The sequence below is a fragment of the Chiloscyllium punctatum genome, chromosome 3, assembly GCF_047496795.1.
Source record: "Chiloscyllium punctatum isolate Juve2018m chromosome 3, sChiPun1.3, whole genome shotgun sequence".
NCBI lineage: Eukaryota > Metazoa > Chordata > Chondrichthyes > Orectolobiformes > Hemiscylliidae > Chiloscyllium > Chiloscyllium punctatum.
Window position 1 is genome coordinate 133642141 of NC_092741.1, and position 23652 is coordinate 133665792.

The following is a 23652-nucleotide window of genomic DNA, read 5'->3' on the forward strand; positions in this document are numbered from 1 at the left end:
TAGGAATTCAAGAGGTTGACTAGTGGCAGACGGAGCCTGAAACACAGCTGATGACACTTTTTAAAATACACAAAAATGTTTTAAGAAACTATTAAGATGAAATAGAAAATAAATCCAACTCAATTCACAAGATGTCAACGGCTTGATAAACAAACTGGTTTCTATTTCTATATGATCACTCAGATTTAATCCTTCATTATTTTCCTTAAACCTTTACATGTAAACAACAGCTATGGCTTGTTTCACTTCACATTTTATAAAGCTTTAGTAGTTTCAATCCAACTCCTTGTAAAGATTCCAAGGCATACATTCATGAAAAGTTTCATATACTAACTGATATCAGTCTGACAACATCCCCGAAACAGCAAATAAAAAAAAAGAGCTAGTTTGGCAAATGTAACTTTGATATTAAGGATAAAGCTTGACTCAGGATTTATCAATGGGATTACGGAGATGACATTCTTGTCTTTGATTGCAAAAGGCAGAAGATAAAATTTGGATTTTCATTTTTTCAAAATTCTTGAACTTGTTAAACCATTAAGCATAAATCATTTTTGAGCTAAATTGAGTTCTAGTCAATAGAAAAGTGAAAACAAGAATTGCTGGTGAAACTCAGCAGGTCTGGCAGCAATGTCCAGAAAGCATAGTTAATGTTTTAGGTCCAGATACCTCTACAATTATACTTGTGATTTGATGAAGATTTGTTTTCAAACTGCACTTACATTAGCCATTAAAACATTAGATTATGAACTTGAATCCTAAAGAAAAATTGATCTTATAAACTAATGTATTTTCTTAAATTTCCATGGTTACTCCTCACTATTAAGCAATCTGTAAGAACAACTATATTTTAGTGATTAAAACAATGTCATAACTGAGTACATGGCAACTTCATTGAACATTGGTTTTAAAAGGTAAATCGCAGCATTTTCACTATGAGCTAAACCTGATATATTTTAGCATTATAATACAAAGTTAAAAACTTAATCCTAGCTGACATTGATTAATAGTGCATAAATTGGCTGCTACATTTTCAGGATTAAAGTGACTCTACTTCAGAAGTACCTGATCATTTGTAAAGTGTTTTGGGACATCCTGAATCATGAAAGCAGTTGAGTACTTTCTTGTGTTGATATGTGATTGATTCTAGATCCCTAGGTTTTAATTTTAATTATATTCCTGAGAAACAATGAAGAAAGACTTACCAAAGTAGAACATCACTAGTAAACTACACACTGCCAATTTCTACATATATCTACCATGAACATGTTTTGCACACACCATGTCTTGCATATTAAGTAAAATTTTACTCCAAATTGTAAAAATCTTTAAATTTGTGCATTTTTAAATGCTTTGTATTGTTTGTGTAACAGACTTATGCAAGTAATTTGCAAAATATTTTATCACTTTAAAAAGAAACAAATATTTAACTACTCATAGGTGCTTTTTTCATATATTCCTGATAACATTTTAACACTTCACTATAATGAACTCAATTTCAATGATGCACATAGCAAGAAATGTTTTGTTTTCAAACCAACTCAGCCCCAATTGAAGGTTAATTAATTAAACACAACAGAAAGTATGCATTCATTGCCTAATGAGACATTCACTATCTTCACACAAAATAACAGAGCATGAGAACCTGAAGGTGACCAAACCATTATGTGAGCAACAGAGTGATGGAAGAGGAATGAATCAGTGATCAGTTGAGGAGAAGATTTAGAATCATCTTGCTAAAGTGGGGGAAGGCACAAAACTATTTATCCTTTCAATGGATGGATTCAATAATCACGTGAAACTTCTGGCATTATCCGGAACTAAGGATCTTTTTGGACGGATTTAAAAAGATATATTCGAAAGGAATTAAAATTCACATATCATCTTCCTTCAATACCTCTTCATTATCTAGCTGGAAGAAGCTGCAATTGCCTGGTTCCATTCTTACTTCTAATTGTAGTCTAATTTAAGGAATATCATCTGTGATGGCTTCCTTCTGTGCTCCTGCATATTACCTCTGGCATTTCCTCAAGGATATATCTCTGGTTTCTTCCAATTTCTCCCAATATATTTAGATGTTGGTCTTTGATATCTGAAGAACAATAGTTTGATCAACACATTATATCCCTTTTCTCTACTAAGCTAGGTAACTTCACACTTATTCATGTTATATTCCATCTGCCATGCTCTTGCCCATTCATTTAGCCAGTTCAAATGGTCTTCTTCACAATTCACATCCCCAGTTTTGTTTCATTTGGAAATTTTATTACATTTGGTCTTCATTGTGAACAGCTGGATTCTGAGCACTGATGTCAATGCAATCTAACAATTCAAACCTCCACACTCTGAAATCATCCAAAACAGTCTTTACTTATACCAAGTCTTGTTCATCAATCACTGCAGTGTTGACCTATTGCTGACCTATTTTAGTTCTTCATTTAAAGATTTTAATCTTTTTTTCAGATTTGTCCAACTGGCCTCACTTGTCCCTATCTCGGTGATTTCCTCCAGCCACAAATCTGAGATAGCTCTGCTTATATAGTTCTGGTTCCTTGAGCATTTGCAATACTAATTATTACAGTGATTATCATGCATTCAGCTACTGAGGCACAAAATTCTACTTAGGCTGCCACCTCAGAGGGTAAGTATATGGAAATATGAAAATGTGCATGTCATGTTTCTTGCCTTCTTTCACTGTCAGAATCCCAAGTTTCAGAAGATGAGTGTGTCTTGAATCAAAACTCTTAAGATTAAATTATTTTACGAAAGAAACATGATTTTTATTGTAGATGCATTGATTGATTCTGCTTTTATTGAAATCCCAGAGAATATAACTCTACATCAAGTATGTGTGATTAAACAGCTGATTTATGAATGAGCAGTTGTTTCTTCAAGGAAGAAATATAATGGCCACTTGAGTTCAGCCAAAATAGTATGATATTTGCTTCATAACATCAAAGTAACTGTTATAAAATTTGCTAATCTTCCCTTCAAAAATAAATAATCTGGGCCTCTCCTTCATCTTTTAAAGTGCCCTTATCAATATAAGCAAAAACATGGAAAAATTTGATGAATTATAGTCAACAGATATATAAAAATACTCCAGTATCCCTATCTGATATATACTTATAAACATGTTTACACAAGATGTACAGAGCAGAAAATCTGCAATCTTTCCACTAACCAATATATTTGGCGGTAAGGACCACAAAACATGTGGCAATCAGGAAACTCGTGGCTGACCTCAGCCTTGAGGATTTGACTGAAACAGACACAGGTTCCTTCCTAATAAATGTTGGCTGCACCAGCTGAATAAAATCACCTGAGGACATGAAATTCTGCGAATGATTATACGTAGATGTTAAGTTATTGTGCAGTGCAGTCCGTTTGAGGGTTCCAGCTAGATTCCCCAAAGAATCAAAAATATTCCACATTTGATATTTTAATGATATAACCTTCACTGAACTATACTCTCTGGTAGTTTTAGTAAGAGCATTCACCTGTACAGATGTACCCGATGTGGATAGCAAAGGTTATTTTCCTCAATTTGATATTAGAACTGCATTTTTTGGCTCTTCACTTCTGCAAAGAATTTGGACAAACAGCCCACCATACTTCTCAGATATTGAGAGCTAAATAAACCATTGTATCGCATGCCTCTTCACATACACCCACACACTCAAAATAAGTGCTGGATTTGCATTTCCAGGAAAAGTTATCGGAGGTATAGACAAACCCTTGTGGCAGCTAAAGGCAACATTGATAAAGACACCGATGAATAAAGTACATGTAAAATAACAGTGAAATATGCACTGTTCACAAGCTCAAGGACATGTTCAAAACATGGAATTTACCATGATGTGAAATGTAAAGAAGACTCTGAACTGATGATATGTAAATTAGCCAAAAAAGTAAACTGTGTCTTCAACTGAAATGCTTCATATATGTTGAGGTACATATCAAATGTCACTCATCATTTTCCAGCCTTCAGTTTGTGTTTTAAGAAGACCTGCACACTTGTGCTAAAAACAGAAACTGAACACCAAGTCACTCTACGCTGAGTAATCAAGACTGATTTTGACATATGACTGATCCTGTTCGATATCTAATCATTATTTAGCAAAGAAGAACATGCTGTGTGCTAAGAGACCACGAGAGAGATTTATAGCAACAAAGGCTATATTTCCCGAATTCATTTATAGGAGTTAAAAAGTCAGCACAGGTGTAAACAACAATAACACCTTTAACATCTCCTAGGTTTACATTCACGATGATGCTTTGCCCAGCTGTACAGAGTGGACAGAGATAATCCTGGATGATTTGGAGACTATGTGCACGGCTTCAGAACAACTTTAGAGATAAAAAATGTCTTAGTTATCTTTCTTTCCCTTTGCCTTGTTCGCACTTCTTTTCTGCTTCAGTGACTTCAGTTCTGTCATAGTTGCCAATGTTCTGTACACCCACACAATCTAAGAAAACAATAGAAAGTGGTTAAATTGTGGGGAAAGAAAATTGCAACTCTGAAGAACTGGAAATACTAAGATAAATGGAAATGAATTCATACCACAATGATCATCGTGTTCAATAAAAGTGGGGTTGAAAAGACGAGTGAAATGAACATCCCATTGGAATCAAAGTACTGGTACATCGAGAATAATCTGGAAAAAAGAATTGACAATCTGAGTATTTGTTTAAAATTTGAAGAAAAATGTATTGTATTGCTAATTTTCACAGAATGAACAAGAACTACAAGACCAAAGAAGAAAGTAACTAATTGATAGAAGTTACAAGTATTGTTTAGTGCTTGCTGTTATGTCTTTGATGAAAAGAGCAATGAAGAAAGATTAGCTAAAAATCTTCAGTTAGCACATACCATTATTTTTTTTAAAAAACTGCTGATAGCAACAACTCCCATTCTGGTGAATAGTGCTGTCAGCCATGTCTGACCCACCTCCCACATTTCTCCCTTTATGCCTTCCCCTTCCTACCAAAGCAATAGGCTCCTCCTTGTTCTCACTTTCAATCCCATCAGTAGGCACACAAAGGATAATTCACTGCCATTTCTGCCAACTCCAACAGGATACTACAACCAAATACATCTTCTCCTTCCCTCCATTGTTAGATTTCTGCAGGGACTGTTCTCTCCATTAAATCCCTCTCCTCCTCGCTACTCACTGTTCAAAGCCTCAAACACACGTTTCCAGGTGAAGCAGTGGTTTACTTGTGCTTTGTTCAATCTAGTCTTCTGTATTCACTGGTCAAAATGCAATCTTCTTTTCACAGGAAAGACCAAATGTAGACTGTTGAGTGCTTTGCAGAATATCTCCGCAACTCTCATAAGTTGCTTGCCATTTCAATAAACCATTTTGCTTTTGTGCTAATATTTCTATCCTGGGTTGGCTTCAGTGTTCCAATGAAGCTGAACGCAAACTGGAGGAACAGCACCTCACTTTTCACTTTCGCACTTTACAGCCTTCAGAACACAACATTGAGTTCAACAACTTCACAGCATGATCTGTGTCCTCCATTGTTATTATAACAAACCTCCTATCTTGCGTATGGCTTGCTGGCTTTGTTTTCAGCAGAGTGGACTCCCTGTCACACCTATCACTTGCACAGACTGTACACTTCTATCTCTCCTTGCGTAGTTTTGCACTCCTTTTATCTTTTGCTTAAGGCACCCTCACCCTTTGTTCCATTTGCTCCTCCTTCCAACTGCCAAACAGCATAAAAGCGACCATCTGAAGAAGTCATATCAGATTTGAAATGTTAACTGTTTCTCTCTCCACAGATGCTGCCAGACCTGCTGTTTCTTCGGCATTTTCTATTCTTGCTTCATATCTCCAGCATCTGCAATACTTTGCTTTTATTTTAGTCATCCTAGTGTTTACCTATCACCCAAGCACTAGTACTAATGCCATACACACAAGCTGGTTCTTCATTCCTTTATTCCCCTTTCATTCAATTATGTAACTTTTCTTAAATCTTGTCATAGTTGACACGACTTCTGCTTCAATCTCTAACTCTGCAAGCACATTGCACTGTCTCAGTCCTCTGTACAATCATGTTTTTCATTGCTCTCCAAGGTAAATAATTGCATTTGACTTTTATAGCCTTGTTGCTTTATTCTTGATCTGCCAATAATTAGAAATAGTTTGATTCTATCTACCCTGTTCTAAGCCTTCACAATTTTAAACAGCTCTAGTGACTCACTCCTCTTCTAATGAGCAGCCTCAAATTTTCAGATCTCCTTCTTAATTGGATTTCTTCACACTAGGCAACATCCCAATGACTCTGTTGTATTTTCAATATTATCTCAATGTTTCTAGTATGGCTTGGGACCCAAAAGTACTCTAGCTCTGATCTTAAACATACAAATTCATCATTGCATCTCGACTTGTATGTTCTACAACCCTCGCTATAAAACTTAATTTTCCATTACGTCTCATTCATGTAAACGATAAAGTCCTTTTTTTTATTTGAACCACCAAATTGATCTACTCTTTATTTGTCTTCCTACTGAAGTATAACTATAATGTTGTTGTTATTACCACAAGATGTATCACCTCAGATTTGATAACTTTAAATTCCATCTGCCACTTCCTTCTCCATTCTGCCAGCTTTGCCCCATATCTCCTTTAACTTTCTTGTTCCTCAATCTACTATTTCTCCTATATTGTATCATCTGAAAAAAAAATGGATATTGCTGGCCCAAGCTCCATGTCTAAACCATTCATGGATACAGTGAATAGTAGTTAATTGGGTTAAGTTGAAATAACCAGGGACTCTCAAGGCAGCAATGGTGGCTATGTAGTTAGGACTGTGTGCCAGGGACCCAGGTTCGATTCCGGCCTCGGGCGACCATCTATGTGGGGTTTGCACATTCTACCAGTGTCTGCTTGGGTTTCCTTTGGCTGCTCTGGTTTCCACCCACAATCACAAAGATTGTTAGTGTTAGGTGCATTAGTCAGGGATAAATGTGTCAGAATGGATCTGGGTGGGTTACTCTTCGGAGGTTCGGTGTGGACTTGTTGGGCCAAAGGGCCTGCTTCCATATTGTAGAGAATCTAATCTAATCAGACTCATAGCAAGAACAGCAATTTTAAAAAGTAGCAATGATGAAAACGGAGTCACAAGCAATTTTTAAAATCAAACACTTACCCTGTTCCAGCATTTGTTTTTCTGCTAAAACAGAGCTTAAACAATAGATAATTTATTATATTTCACATTAATTCACAGTTTTCATTACAATACAGTGGGAGGATTACATTCAACTTGAGCACAGCAACTGCATGATATATAACTTGATTAGCACATCAAATCTGATTTATTCATGGCAAGCTAGAATCCCTACAGTCTGAAACAGGCCCTTCGGCCCAACAAATCCAGACTGACTTTCCGAAGAATAAGCCACTGAGACCTATTCCCCTACCCTATTATCCTTATATTTACCCCTAACCTACACATTCCTGAACACTATGGGCAATTTCGCATGTCCAATTCACCTAAACTGCACATCTTTAGATTGTGGGAGGAAATTGGAGCACCCGGAGGAAATCCACACAGACATGGGGGGAATGTACAAACTCCACATAGACAGTTGCCAGAGGCTGGAATTGAACCCGGGTCCCTGGCACTGAGAGGCAGCAGTGCTAACCACTGACCCACTGTGCCACTATCAGTGACTTTTTGAAACATATATCTAAAGTGCTCAAGATTAAGAAATGAATGAAACAATATTAATTTGAGAAGCTTCTGATGTCATGTATATAATAGTTTTAACGCCACAGGAATTTCCATTGCCTTTACCTCCAGTTCAATGCTGCCATTTCATTAATGTATTCTGCACAGAATACCAACACAACTGCAATAAAGAGAAAAGAATATAGTAATAACAAAGGATAAATATTCAATTATTAAATTAAATATACAACTTTAATTCCACTTATGAACAACCTGGTGATACCAACAGTAGACTTTTTGAAGTTAAGTTGATTTTAAAAAAAACAATAGAATTCAAATTTTTTAAAATCAGTGAATGCTAAACAAGTTACACATATTCTATTCCTTATAACAGTGTGAAGTTAACAGGGAAAGCATTCCAGCTTCATATTGCTTGTGTGGACTCAGTACAATGCAGAACCAAAGTTATTACTTTCGTCCTTGAGTTCAGATACAGATTTTAAATGCAATAAGGTAACTTCAGGAAAATTTTCATCATATTCCTAATATCCATTTTTGTTGGGAGGAGGAGAATGGAAGAAATAGAAATCACGGACATATTGGAATCTGGGTAAATATGGAATTCAATACCTGTTAATTTGCTTCTATTTATTCTTCAAACTGGGCACACACAATACTTTTTTACCATGCAGTTTTCTTTCACTGACTGAGGCTGTGTGCAAATGCAAAGTTGTTCCAATATGCAGTAACACTGCCATTCTAATGTAAACAGCTTGTGTGTGGTCAAGGTGAATGAGTCCCTGGGAGGGCTGCATAGTAAAAATAATCCATGTTGGGTCAGGAAAGGCAATTAACAAATCAGAAGCAGGGTGATGTTAGGTACTTTGGCCCTGATCTCGACAGAGACATTATGTCTGGACAGGGATGCTGCCTATCACGTTTCCAGAAGAGAAAAAATTGCTTTTTTTTGGACACTGAAATAGGACACCTGCAGCTCTGAAGTATAACTTTTTGAACTTGTCCTAATTGAGCGCCTTGGAACAGGACTAATGCTGTTTTCTTAATCCCTGTCATGTGACTTTGAGCTCATCTTTAAGAAAATACATTTGCATGCAATGGTGTCAGGTTTTGTATCCAGTATAGCCATATACATTGCCGAGTGTGGTCAACAGCACAAGTTAGTCCTGAGGTTCAGGAACCAACAATAAAGCTCAATTAATGCCAGATGCATAATTTAATAATACTTCATATTTTCAATGTATTAGCACAAAGATAAACATAAAAAACTCCAACAACATACTCACCCTACCATGATGAATTCAAACGTTTAAAAAAGTAGTCAATTGACTACATTAGTCATTTAACCATAAAAGGAAACTAAATGCTAACTCTTATCATGCCATTTGCCTGATTAAAGTATCAGCAGACACCGCTGGGTGGAATGCAAGAACACTAAAATAAACTCCATCAGTTAGGTAGGAAACCTTTGACACTTTGGAATCTTGAGTCATATTATACAGAGTACTATTGACCACCAATACCCAAGTCTCATCCTCCTGAAACATCTCCCATGCTATCTGTTTTTATGTACATCTCTGTACTGTTACTGTTTCTTAAAGCCTACTGTTATTGTAACACCCATATCCAAACTTTGCAAAGGATTCATACCTTCTTAAATGATCTTAAAAAAAATTCAAACAATAGACTGCACTCTCACCATGAGCTCGAAGTTTCGACTTATTTTGAAATGTGGATATTCAAATGTTTGCAAATTTTCTGAATTTTGCTTCTTGAAGCATTTATTTAGCCTGACAGTGCCTCATTGATATACTTGTGTACTTCTAAGCTGTCATTAGCTGCAACACAGTGCGCAGCACAGGAATGTTAGGTAAAGATTCCATTTTTCAATTCTGCTTTGGTACTTCTTTAAATTGACTATGAAGTACTGCACAAATGCAATGCTACTTCCAATTTAAAATGTTTCATTTTGTAATGAAAAAAATACTTTTATGCTCGATGACAAATAACTAAGTTGTCTAACATTCTGGTTATCACTGATGTATGCCTCTATACTGTCACTTTTGAGGGAGCAGATTCTAGGCTGGATAAATACTCGAGTGTAAATCCATTAAGCCACTGTTATGATCAAGAAAATTCACTTCAAAGCAACTCACAATTATGTTTACAGTATATATTGATCCTGATTTATACACTAATAGTTAAGACTCACAATGCCAACATGTTTGGCTATAAAAGCAATTTGACCAGAAGAAATAATAACTCAATGGTATTAAAAGTTTGCTTCATTATCTCACATGCATGAACCGCACATAGTTTCTAGCCAAATTGAAACCTTATGTGTAGTAAAACATAACTGCTATAATTAGATTACTTCTACAGATTTTGAGTCAGAAACCTGGTAAAAGGCAAAACTAAAGAGAATCCATCAACAATTTGCAGATGACAAATTAAACAGTTAAACTTGGGAATCTCTGACTATTTCAAGGAATATAAAAGTTGGCTAGTCAAAATGGATTTTAAAATTAAATGAAAAATGAGTCAGAATAATAAATCATCATGGGATTGCAGAAGAATAGGAAGCCAGTGGGAAGATTCAGATTCTAAAGATCTCAGTGACTCTCAGCCTTGTTCACATAAAGAGTTTCATAATGAATCATTAAAAATTATAGAGTTAGAAGTTTCACCTAACTGTATTAAAGGCTTGTCTATATTGATGCCTTTACAGTTATATTATGTGGACAGCTGGTGACTAGCACTACAATAGTTGGGATTCCCTTCAGTTAAACCCCAATGACTGTGCTTCTATTTCTTCATAGCACTGAGTAGAATACCAGCTATCAAATTGTCGGTGTGAATTAAACAGTAAGAAATTTAGATTCAGTTAGTTAAATTGCTCTTTTTAAAAAAAAATTAATTTACTATCTTGTATCATTGTTCCACAATGTAACAGATTAGTTGTACTTGTAAAGTGCTTCCACATTTACTGCAGAAGGTTTCAGAACATTTACAAAGCATCATACTGACCTCTAGTGGCTGTAATCATATGACAATGCCAAGTATCGTGCAAATTTTATAGCAGTAAAATTGCAAAGTTTCAAATGGGTTTGGCCTGCAACATAACTTTCAGTGTTTCCAATGCATGTAGATTATAGAAAACATTTTGCTTTCCCTGCAGGCTTATCTACTTCATAGTTTGGAAGACAATATCATACTTCTAATGGCTTTGCAATATAGAAACATTTGCTGGGAACAGTGGGCTTAAATCATAACAAATAGGCTGAATAGACTGGGATGTTTTTCACTGAAGTGTTAAGAGGTTGAAGGTTGACCTTACGGAGGTTTATAAAATCATGATGGACACAAATAAAATGACTAGCAAGGGTCTTTTCCCTAGAGTGGGGGAGTTTGAAATTAGGGGGCATAATTTTAAGGTGAAAGGAGAACGTTTTAAAAAGGACATGAGAGGCGAGTTTTTTTTAAGAAAATAGCATGTGGAATTAACTGCCAAACAAAGTGGTGGATAAAAAGGTACAGTTACAACAATTAAAAGACATTTGGACAGGTGTATGAATAGGAAAGGTTTGGTGGGATATGGGCCACATGCAAGCAAGTGGGACCAGTTTAGTTTGGGAACATGGAGTGGACTAATCGGATAAAAGCGTCTGTTTCCATGCTGTGTGACTCTGTGACTCTACGTGTACCACCAGCTCAAACAAGTAGCAAAACTTATGTTAGCGAAAATGGAGCAACATTCTCTTTCACTAAGCTCTCTCTTGTAGCTGACAATTATAATACATACATGCAGTACTTGAATAAAATTAGCACTTTTTTGCAATATCTTGTATATGACAATCTATAAGAATTTTAATGGATATTAGTCAAACATCATTTCAACAAAATCTGTGGTCACACTTTCTCAGTCATAGTCAGCAAGGCATGGAGCTCATCAGGTGCTCTGCCATGTATTTACAACAAAAATAATCTCGAGGCATTAGGGCTGTTCAGAAACCCTGTGACAGATGGAATGGTCAGCAAACCATGAACCCATTCAGAAAAAATAAATGATAGGGTAGAATATTTAAAGTAAACTAACCCAACAATAGTCTCCAATCAATTAAGATAGATTCTGATATTAGGCACCCTGCCTGCACAGTATAAAAGTGATTTGCTTTTCTGCTGGGTAATTTAAAATAAAGACTAAATATTTCAAAATATGCTGATAGTGCCTGTTTTAAAGAAAAGCTGGCCTCCTTGGTCTTAAGGTGTTATTAGGTGGACTTTTGTTATGGCACGACAACTTGCTGGCCAATTAGAATCAGTGAAAGACGGGTGATTTTTTGGGAAAGCCACTGATTCACACATTGAACATAGAACATAGAACAATACAGCACAGAACAGGCCCTTCGGCCCACGATGTTGTGCCGAACTTCTATCCTAGATTAAGCACCCATCCATGTACCTATCCAAATGCCGCTTAAAGGTCGCCAATGAATCTGACTCTACCACTCCCTCGGGCAGCGCATTCCATGCCCCCACCACTCTCTGGGTAAAGAACCCACCCCTGACATCTCCCCTATACCTTCCATCCTTCACCTTAAATTTATGTCCCCTTGTAACACTCTGTTGTACCCGGGGAAAAAGTTTCTGACTGTCTACTCTATCTATTCCTCTGATCATCTTATAAACCTCGATCAAGTCACCCCTCATCCTTCGCCGTTCCAACGAGAAAAGGCCGAGAACTCTCAACCTATCCTCGTACGACCTCTCCATTCCAGGCAACATCCTGGTAAATCTTCTCTGCACCCTCTCCAAAGCTTCCACATCTTTCCTAGAGTGAGGCGACCAGAACTGCACACAGTACTCCAAATGTGGCCTAACCAAAGTCCTGTACAGCTGCAACATCACCTCACGACTCTTGAATTCAATCCCTCTGCTAATGAACGATAATACTCCATAGGCCTTCTTACAAACTCTATCCACCTGAGTGGCAACCTTCAAAGATCTATGTACATAGACCCCAAGATCCCTCTGTTCCTCCACCTGACCAAGAACCCTACCATTAACCCTGTATTCCGCATTCTTATTTGTTCTTCCAAAATGGACAACCTCACACTTGGCAGGGTTGAACTCCATCTGCCACTCCTCAGCCCAGCTCTGCATCATATCTAAGTCCCTCTGCAGCCGACAACAGCCCTCCTCACTGTCCACAACTCCACCTATCTTTGTATCATCTGCAAATTTACTGACCCACCCTTCAACTCCCTCCTCTAAGTCATCAATAAAAATTACAAACAGCAGAGGACCCAGAACTGATCCCTGCGGAACTCCACTTGTAACTGGACTCCATGCTGAATATTTACCATCTACCACCACTCTCTGACTTCGACTGGTTAGCCAGTTTTCTATCCAATTGGCCAAATTTCCCTCTATCCCATGCCTCCTGACTTTCCGCATAAGCCTACCATGGGGAACCTTATCAAATGCCTTACTAAAATCCATGTACACTACATCCACTGCTCTACCCTCATCCACATGCTTGGTCACCTCCTCGAAGAATTCAATAAGACTTGTAAGGCAAGACCTACCCTTCACAAATCCGTGCTGGCTGTCCCTAATCAAGCAGTGTCTTTCCAGATACTCGTAAATCCTATCCCTCAGTACCCTTTCCATTACTTTGCCTACCACAGAAGTAAGACTAACTGGCCTGTAATTCCCGGGGTTATCCCTATTCCCTTTTTTGAACAGGGGCACAACATTCGCTACTCTACAGTCCCCTGGTACCACCCCAGTTGCCAGTGAAGACGAGAAGATCATTGCCAACGGTACTGCAATTTCCTCTCTTGCTTCCCACATAATCCTAGGATATATCCCGTCAGGCCCGGGGGACTTGTCTATTCTCAAGTTGTTCAAAATGTCCAACACATCTTCCTTCCTAACAGGTATCTCTTCTAGCTTATCAGTCCGTTTCACACTCTCCTCTTCAACAATACGGTCCCTCTCGTTCGTAAATACTGAAGAGAAGTACTTGTTCAAGACCTCTCCTATCTCTTCCGACTCAATACACAGTCTCCCACCACTGTCCTTGATCGGACCTACCCTCGTTCTCGTCATTCTCAGATTTCTCACATACGCATAGAATGCCTTGGGGTTATCCTTGATCCTATCCGCCAGGGATTTTTCATGCCCTCTCTTAGCTCTCCTAATCCCTTTCGTCAGGTCCCTTCTGGCTATCCTGTATCCCTCCACTGCTCTGTCTGAACCCTGTTTCCTCAACCTTATGTAAGCCTCCTTCTTCCTCTTTACTAGACATTCAACCTCCCTCGTCAACCAAGGCTCCCTCACACGACCATTTCTTTCCTGCCTGATCGGTACATACATATCAAGGACACGTCGTATCTGCTCCTTGAAAAAGTCCCACATTTCCACCACATCCTTCCCGGACAGCCTATGCTCCCAACGTATGCTCCTCAAATCCTGTCTTACAGCATCGTAATTTCCCTTCCCCCAATTGTAAAAACTTCCTTGTTGTGCGCACCTATCTCTCTCCATAACCAAGGTGAAAGTCACAGAATTGTGGTCGCCATCACCAAAATGTTCACCCACTAACAAGCCCACCACTTGTCCCGGTTCGTTACCGAGTACCAAATCCAATATGGCCTCCCCTCTGGTTGGACAATCTACATACTGCGTTAGAAAAGCTTCCTGGACACACTGCAGAAACACCGCCCCATCCAATCTACTTGATCTAAAGAGCTTCCAATCAATATTTGGGAAGTTGAAGTCGCCCATGACTACGACCCTGTGGCTTCTGCACCTTTCCAAAATCTGTTTCCCAATCTGTTTCTCCACATCTCTGCTGCTATTGGGGGGCCTATAATAAACACCCAACAAGGTGACTGCACCTTTCCTATTTCTGACTTCAGCCCATACTACCTCCAGAGGCAGATCCCCCTCAAACTTCCTTTCTGCATTGACTGGCAAGACATGAGGCCACCAGTGGAACTTCTCCTGGAGTTAAGAACTAGGGGTGGGAATTTCATCTACCGAGAGATGCTATCTAACCGGAAGCTGTCGATCTTTGCACTCCATGGCACTACCGAAGAAGCCTTTGCTGCTGATGGAAGGAAATACCCAGCTCCCCCACCACAGTCCCAGGACTGTGAAAGACCCAGATCACAGATAAATAATTCCAAGAGTTGTCTGTGGTTGGGAAGTCGCAGTGAAAAGGGATATGGCATGACTGTCAGTGAGATTCCTTTTCCAGTGTCCCAATCACACAGTGATTATTTCTCATTGAGAGACAAGTCCTGCTCTGCCCACGGCTCTCAGGTAACATGCAGCCTGTATTGCTTCACCTAACATGAACACTGCCTGGTGATAAGCATGCCAGAAGCTGGGTTGAACTTATTTTAAACTTATATTTAATTAACTTGTTTAGACTGATTATGGTATACCTTCAGAACAGGTTAGATTGGGACCAAAACCTTCTGGCCCAGAGGTAGGAACATTATCATTGTACTACAATACTCCTTGATTGTAACAATGATGAAGGGATTAAGCCCTCCAGTGATTCCTAATTGCTTACTTTAGAGTCATAATTGGAGAAAGAGAACTTCTTCAAGGAAGGCATCCTTGTAAGAGGATTCGCAGTAGGTTAAAATCTTCTAGGAGAAAGTGAGGACTGCAGATGCTGGAGATCAGAGCTGAAAATGTGTTGCTGGAAAAGCGCAGCAGGTCAGGCAGCATCCAAGGAGCAGGAGAATCGACGTTTCGGGCATGAGCCCTTCAAGGGCTCATGCCCGAAACGTCGATTCTCCTGCTCCTTGGATGCTGCCTGACCTGCTGCGCTTTTCCAGCAACACATTTTCAGTCATAATTGGAAGCAAGATGGCTAGTTCAACCATGTGCCTTTGAACCCAAACTAAATTCTACTGGAGGCAGGAAAAAGTGAGGGTTTAGGTATGCTACAATCCCATCTAATTAACTGCCCTTGCTTCCTCAACAATTGCCACCAGTGAGAACAATGGATTCCGCCCAATAATGGACAGTAATAACAAGTGAGAACAATCAATTCCTCAAAATTGCTTTTGGACCTGTTTAAAAATACATTTAAAGATATACGCAAAACCACATATCAACAAATAAGTTGAAACTGTGAAAGGCCCTAGGACTGAGTGAATACTCAATAAATTTTCAATGGTAGCTTTTTCACACCAATAAAAACATAAAAGCAACTTACTCATAAAAAGGAAATGAGCAATCTGAAATCTGTAGAATTTAACTGTTGTCAAGGTAAGTAGAAAGCAAAAGGCATGAAAAGCTAGCAGTCCAATCAGCCACGGCTCTGACCACTGAACCTGGAACACAAAGAAAACAGTAAAAAAAAAATCACAAAATAGCCACCTTAATCAATTTTATTAAAAGCTTCTGGCACAAGCGTCTGTACGTTTCGCCAAGTTGATCTCTCAAAAGACCCGAAAATGGATCTTGCAACTTGATCCACTCTGCACAGAGCTCTGTACAACACAAGTTGCACAATAGTTTACACTTCTTCTGTACACCTCAGTGCCCAGTATCTGATCACATCACTGCTCTGTGCCAAAAGTAAAACAAACCCATTTTGTACAAAATTCATTCTTCTTTCCTTCAGTTACAACTGTGTGGCCAAATTCTGCTATTGAACATGTAAAACAATAGTTTCATTCAGTTAAAACACATTCACTCTGGTATCAAAATTGATAGTTCACGACCCATATTAGCATCACATGACCGTATGTCACATGAAACTGCAGTGTGGCACTGAGAATCAACAACTTTAACTGCCATAATTGCCTATGTAATAACAGTGAATATACCAAAAAATATTGTCTTGCAAGCATTTTGGGATGAACTGAGGCAAAAAAAATGCAGATCAATACAAGTTCTTCCACTTCATAGGAAATGAGGTTGGGAACATGCATCAGTCACCCCATTCCTGAGTGGTCAACCTCAGTAACATTCCATATAATACACAAACGGCATCATTTTAATTTTTAAATATCCTACTTTATTTACTAGTAAGGGGTAGATTTGATTATTGGCAAACACATAACCGAATCACTCATTTTGACAAGCAATGATCGGCTTGATTTGCAGACCATACTTTACAAACAGACAGCTTTTGACACAATGAGGCTCAGATTAACAAAAGGCTGATAGCGATGTAATTGGGTCTTGCCTATGGAAATGGCTGCCTGTACCAGATTGGTGTAGATGAATAGCTCCAAAATGCAGGCCCAACATCAGATGGTTTTGACACGGTCTATACGTTCAGCACAGTGCTAGAATGGAGAATAAATGAATTGGCACTGTTGCAATTTGAAACTTTATTTCTGATGATTATGACTGAGAGGATCTTATAAACACACTGAAAGTCACTGACTGACTGTTCGATCAGCTATGTTAAATAAAGATGGTTCCTTACACCTATGGCATTCTAAACTTCTTTCATGTATAGTGCAGCCATAATATCAGAGAACTGAAGAGGAGCCATCACAAGGGAGGGCATAAAGGGCATGCAAATTCTTCTACCCATGTCTGCTTTTTAAATAACGAAGTCTGCGGCTGGATAAGCCCTCGACAGGACAGCAATGACATTGCTCAGACCTTCTTATTATTAACCCTCTCCATTTAAAAAAATGTTATTTTCTGTTCAGCACAATTTTTACCAAATTTCCAGTCAAGGGCCAGGGTTGGAGGTTGTTGCCTGGAAAAAAGAATTAACCTGCGTCCCACTGCACTATTGCAGTGTACTAAAACATATTATTGGTGTGTTTCCCCTGCAATATAAACCCACTTCGACTCACTACAAAACTGGGAGAAGTCACATCTCGAGGCATGTTTTCAAACATGGAGAAGGATGTTGCCAGGGTTGGAGGATCTGAGCTACAGGGAGAGGCTGAACAGGCTGGGGCTGTTTTCCCTGGAGCGTGGGAGGCCGAGGGGTGACCTTATGAAAGTTTACAAAATTATGAGGGGCATCAATTGGATAAATAGGCAAAGTCTTTTGCCTGGGGTCGGGGAGTCCAGAACTAGAGGGCATAGGTTTAGGGTGAGAGGGGAAAGATATAAAAGAGACCTAAGAGGCAACATTTTCATGCAGAAGGTGGTACGTGTATGGAATGAGCCGCCAGAGAATGTGGTGGAGGCTGGTGCAATTGCAAAATTTAAGAGGCATTTGGATGGGTATACGAATAGGAAGGGTTTGGAGGGATATGGGCCGGTTGCTGGCAGGTGGGACTAGATTGGGTTGGAATATCAGGTCAGCATGGACGGATTGGACCGAAGGGTCTGTTTCCATGCTGTACATCTCTAGGACTCCATGAAGTATTGGCCAAACTCTCGAGTGGGGGTAGCTCATGCAAACAAAAAAAAAATCTATTGTTCATTTGTTTTAAAAAAAAATGAAGGACTTTTAATTCTTCTCTCTATGTTACAACCACTGCAGACCAATATCTTGCATCCATTCCCAAAATTTGAGTCAACCAACAATAGGACCTGGATGGTAGGTGCACCACAGAGATGAAGGTTGGCACCACTGAAAATGACAGAAAGCCCAACCATTAACCACTGCCTTTCAAACGATACCAACATTGCAGAATCCCAACTGTTAGCATCAGGGGGTTGTCAGTCAACTCTCTGTTAAAAGCCTCTCTGCCAGCTATAAGATATAGATTATGCATGTGACGGAATATTTGCCATACACCTAAATGGGAGTAACAATGCAATTTTGCCTCCCAGCCACACAGAATGCTAAGCTGAAACAATATCACCATTCCAACATTGTTACTCCATTAAAATCCTGGAAGTCCCTTCCTAATAGCATTGTGGGTGGCCCCAAACCCGAGGACTGCAGTGGTTCAATGCAGGAGCTTACCAACACCCTTTCTAGGACAATTAGTGATGCACAATAAGTTCTGGCCTATCCAGCAGCCCCGACACCACATGAACGACAAAGTCCACCTGCAGATTACAATGCCAATCATCCTTCTGCATAGAGCAGCTAGTTTATTCAGTAGTTCGGTTTTGAGTGTTTGTGTTTCCATCTTTCATCACCTGGCTGCAGCATGTACAACCTTTGGGAGGCACTTCAGCAATTCACTCTCCAGCCCAGAGTCTGGGCAGCAACAATGTCATGAGAACATCATTTCCAAGACATGCGTCATGCTTAATTAGACAAGTAAGTTAGCTTAACATCTATCATAGGGAAATTGCTAGAATTTATTATTAAGGAAGTTGCAGCAGGATCATTAGACAACTGTAAGGTAAAAGAAAAGTCATAATTAACTAAGCTATTAAAATAATCTTTAAAGGTAGCATGGTTGAAGGTGGATACAGGGGAACTGCCAATGCAAGGTGCATGGATTATCCAAAGGAATTTGGTAAGCTCAAAAAGATTACTACATAAAATAAGAATTCAAGGTATAGAAGTAACAAATTAGCATGGTTTAAGCAAAAACTGAAAGAACTGTGGATGCTGGAAACCAAAACTTTGTAGCATGTTTTAAGATTTGGTCAGTTAAAAGTAAGCAGACAGTTGGGGTAAATGGGTCTTTTTTTGGGTTAGCAAGCTAACTCTGATGAAATGGAACTATGGCCTTAACTACTTACAATGCAAATAAACAATTTATATGAAGTGACATAAAGGCTGTATCTGACAAAGTCTGACATCAAGAGGCCCAGCGGAATGGCAATCAGTGGGAATCAAGTGGAAATCTCTTTTATTGACTGGAGTCACACCTAACACAAAGGAAAAAAGTTGTGGTTGTTGGATATCAATTATCGACCACCAGGTCATCTCTGCAAGAGTTGTTCAGGACAGTGTTTTAGGCCCAAGCATCTTCAGCTTTTTCAATGATTTTCCCTCCATCGTGAGGTCAGAGGTGGAAATATTCACTTAAGATTGCACAATGTTCAGCACCTTTTATGACTCAGACACTGAAGCAGCTGGTATTCTTATGCTTCAGCTGATATATGGCGAATAACAGTCAAGCCACACTCGTGACTATTGTTAACAAGAGAATTTGACCATCACCCCTTGACATTTTCATTACTGAAACTTCCATTAGCAATATCCAGTGGGGCCCACTGACCAGAAATTGAACTGGATAAGATACAAAAACAGGTCAAAGGCTAGGGATTTTGTAGCAACTCCTCTCCTGTCTAATGCATGTACACATCTATAAGTCACAAATCAAATAAGACGGAATACTCTCCACTTGTCCACAAGGAGACAGCTCCAACAACACAATTTGCTTCAGTGTTGCAGGGTGAAAATCTAGGCAGTGCCTTTCGAACAGCACTACAGATGCACCTACAAACCAAAAACGTAAGCAGGTCAAGAAGACAGCTTACTACCACCTTTTCGAGAACACAGGGATGGGCAAAAAAATGCTGGCCTCGCCAACGAATGCCCATGTATCATGAATGAATGAATAATAAAAGATAGATCATTGTTAGGCACAAAGGTCTGGGCTCATTGGGGCAGGGGCAGGGGCAGGTGCTGGGAGGTAAAAGTGGGGAATTTAGTAAAGTGACGGTCAGATCACAATCAGATCAGCCATGACCTTACTCGATGGCAGACCAGGTATGAAGGACTGAGGAATAATCCTAAATCTATGGATCTATTGGTTAGTAAACTGCCAGGTAAATTCACAATCTGATGTGAAATGGTAGAAACATGGACTTAAACATGAAAGGTGTAGCCCCTAACTTTGCCATCTTACAAGAAAAAATAATGAATAGGCAACAAATGCAACATCATCATTGTTGATCAAACTGCAGGAACAAATTTATGAGGCTCTGTCGGCAACTCTACTTACAGTGCTGCCCAGTGATGATTTTAAGACATTTTAGACAAGACAAAACAAACAAGTGTTGACATCAACACATGACTAAAATACCTGAGCAACATAATTCATGTTGCGTGTTAAGCCTGTAGCCTAACATTATATTTAATGTTCTTGAAGGTCTGCAAGTCAATTAAAAAAAGGATTAAAATTTAATTCACCTTTCTCTGTGATAATTAATCTGCTGGTGCCATGCACAGAAATATTGTGCCCATCTGGACTTTTTATCTTATGAATGAATTTGTAAACCAATCCAAACGAATTTTGCACATATGAGATAAAATCAATAATGATGTTGGTGACTCTGTGGAGCCTTTAGAATAGAAAAGTAACATCTTGCCATATATAACTGTCAGAACATGTAATCAAGTTATAATATTTCAAATAGTTCCTTATATGCTGATGAATAGTTCTCCAAATGGCACTGAGAACAGTGCTAAATGGTTATATTACTGATGTCAGAACTAATGGCCTGGAAATATGAGTTCAAATTCCAAGACGGCAGTCGGGAAATTTAAGTTCAACTCATTAACTGAAATTCGATTATAAAGCTAGGATCAAAATGTAACAATGAAACTACCAAAATGGATTTCTGTAAAATTCCAACAAGTTCACTAAAGCCTTTTAGGGAAGGAGATCTGCAATCTTTATACAGTCTGGATGATATGTGACACTTAATTGTTCTCCAAAATGGTTAAACCAATCACTTGATTGTACCAAAACAATGCTAGTGCTGTCAGAATCCATTCATCCACATGGACTGCAGCACTTCAGGAAGGCAGTTCACTACCTCCCACCTGAAGAGTAATTAGGGACAGGAAATAAATGCTGGCCTTACCAGCATTGCCACATCTCTGCATAAATAAATTAAAGGAACTCAATGTTAAACCCATAGCTGTCTATTCAAGCCACTTGCTTCAAGCTTAATTTCAAGATAAGTTTTATTTTCAACAAAAAGCACAAGCAAAAAGCAATGAGAGTGGGGCAGCACGGTGGCTCAGTGGCTAGCGCTGCGGCCTCACAGCACCAGGGTCCCAGGTTCGATTCTAGCCTCAGACGACTGTGTGGAGTTTGCACATTTTCCCAGTATCTGCGTGGGTTTCCTTCGGGTGCTCGGGTTTCCTCCCACAGTCCAAAGATGTGCAGGTCAGGTGAATTGGCCATGCTAAATTGTTCATACTGCTCAGTGCATTAGTCAGAGAGAAATGGGTCTAGGTGGGTCGCTCTTTGGAGGGTCAGTGTGAATTGGTTGGACCAAAGGGCCGGTTTCCACACTGTAGGGAATCTAATCTCAATCTCATCAGTAACCTGAACTGTAAAACCAAAGTGGCATTATTCTAAAAGACTATGCAGCTGCACCTAATTCATAACAACATTCCAAACATATTAATCACAAAATTACATGTCTTAGTTAACAAAACAAATGACAAAAGTCCAGAAATCTATGTAGTGAGAAAGACTATTGAAAGCTATAGCATTTTAAATTTATGAACCACTACTAACGCGAAAAAATGTCTCAAGGTAGATTACCTCAATGAGGAGCAATCAATAAAAATGGATGTGAAGTCAGAGACCCCAAAACAGTAGCCACTCTGTAGGAAAGGCTATAAGTAAACAAATAATACGAGCATGTAAAAAGAACAGAACAATAATTATAGGTGACTTTAATCTTCATATTGATTGGGTTAATTGAATTGGAAAGTGTAACTACTACAAAGAATTCATACAGTGCATTAGGAATAGCTTCCTAGAATAAAAGGTCATGGATCCAAATAGGGAGCAGGCTGTCTTGGACCTGGTAATGAGTAATGAGGTTGGTTTAATAATAGACCTCCAATTTAAAGATCCCCAAGGAAGTAGTGATGATAGCGTAATAGATTTTAATATTTAGTCCAAGTATGAGAAATTGGGGCTGGAAACAACTGTGTTCAATTTAAATGATGAGAATTAGACATTTAGAAAGCAATTCATGACTCTAGGCAAAAATATATTCCAATAAAAAGGAGAGGTTCTAAGAGAGGGATAACTATAGGCTGAGCAGCCTAACATCTAGTGTTGGAAAACTAAGGAAGTAATAGCAAAATATTTGGAAAATGATAATCTGTTCAAGCAGAGTCAGCACAATTTCATTAAAAAGAAATTATATCTGACTAATTTATTGGAGTTTTTCAAGGAAGTATCAACCAAAGTAGATAGAAGGGAACCAATAGATGTGCTGTATTTGGACTTTCAGGAGGTGTTCAACAAGGTACCTAACTCAAGGTCAGGTCATGTGCAGTGAATTGGCTAATAGGCAGAAAACAGAAAGTGCTGCCGTGGACAGATATTTTTTCTCCACTGGTGAGGGTATACAGACAGGAAATCAGGTTTACACCTCACCTGAAGGCTGGTACCCATGCTGGGGCAGCACTTCCCTGATGATGTGACACGAGCACCGGCCTGGATGAGCCTCATGCAGGGTACACTAATGCAGAGCTAATGCCAGTCCCGTAGGTTGACAGCTAGGAGTGGACAAAAGTGAGGACTGCAGATGCTGGAAATGAGAGCCTAGATTAGAGTGGCGCTGGAAAAGCACAGCAGGTCAGACAGCATCCGAGGAGCAGGAGAATCGACGTTTCGGGCAAAAGCCCTTCATCAGGAATCAACAAGTTCTTGGTCCAGATATGAGGGCCACCTCACAAGAAACGAGATTAGCTCTAAAGACATAAAGCTCCGATTGCTACTGAAGACTTTGGTGCAATCCTCAGCGCAGCTGACCGACCTGACGTCACAAGACAGTGACGTCAACAGCGCGCGACCTGATGGTGACGCATTTCGCTGCTGGCGTCAGGTCAACCGCCCGTTGGCCACAGGCTGCAGAACCTCATTCACTCCCGGGAGGGGACCGGGAACACAGCTACACCTTCACCCCCACCATCGCACCGACGACAACTTACAGACAACAGGACGCTCCACAAGCTGGTGATCCGCATTTTGCTCAACTCGTCTATCGGCACCGCCGACGCTGCCTCGTCACTCCCCATCGTCGCCCTGACACCGGAAGCCCCGCTCCATAAGGCTG

At 39.3% G+C, this 23652-nt stretch overlaps 1 protein-coding gene across 1 annotated transcript; it reads right to left on the reverse strand.

Annotated features, from left to right (window-relative positions):
* Positions 1-2777: 2777 nt before the first annotated feature.
* Positions 2778-23652, reverse strand: tmem18 (transmembrane protein 18). The gene is made up of 5 exons (XM_072561004.1): positions 23528-23652; positions 15944-16061; positions 7810-7864; positions 4565-4658; positions 2778-4469 (listed from the first exon to the last, which is right to left on the reverse strand). The coding sequence occupies exons 1-5, from the start codon at positions 23612-23614 to the stop codon at positions 4371-4373; spliced, it is 453 nt and encodes a 150-aa protein (XP_072417105.1). The 5' UTR covers positions 23615-23652; the 3' UTR covers positions 2778-4370.

Excerpts from the sequence above, each read along its gene's own strand:
- tmem18 (XM_072561004.1), bottom strand. The coding sequence starts at position 23,614 with ATGGGGAGTGACGAGGCAGCGTCGGCGGTGCCGATAGACGAGTTGAGC. Across the intron at positions 7,865-15,943 it reads TGCTCATTTCCTTTTTATGA|TTGTGTTGGTATTCTGTGCA; the intron begins GTAAGTTGCTTT and ends TCTTTATTGCAG. Across the intron at positions 4,470-4,564 it reads TGAACACGATGATCATTGTG|ATTGTGTGGGTGTACAGAAC; the intron begins GTATGAATTCAT and ends TTGTTTTCTTAG.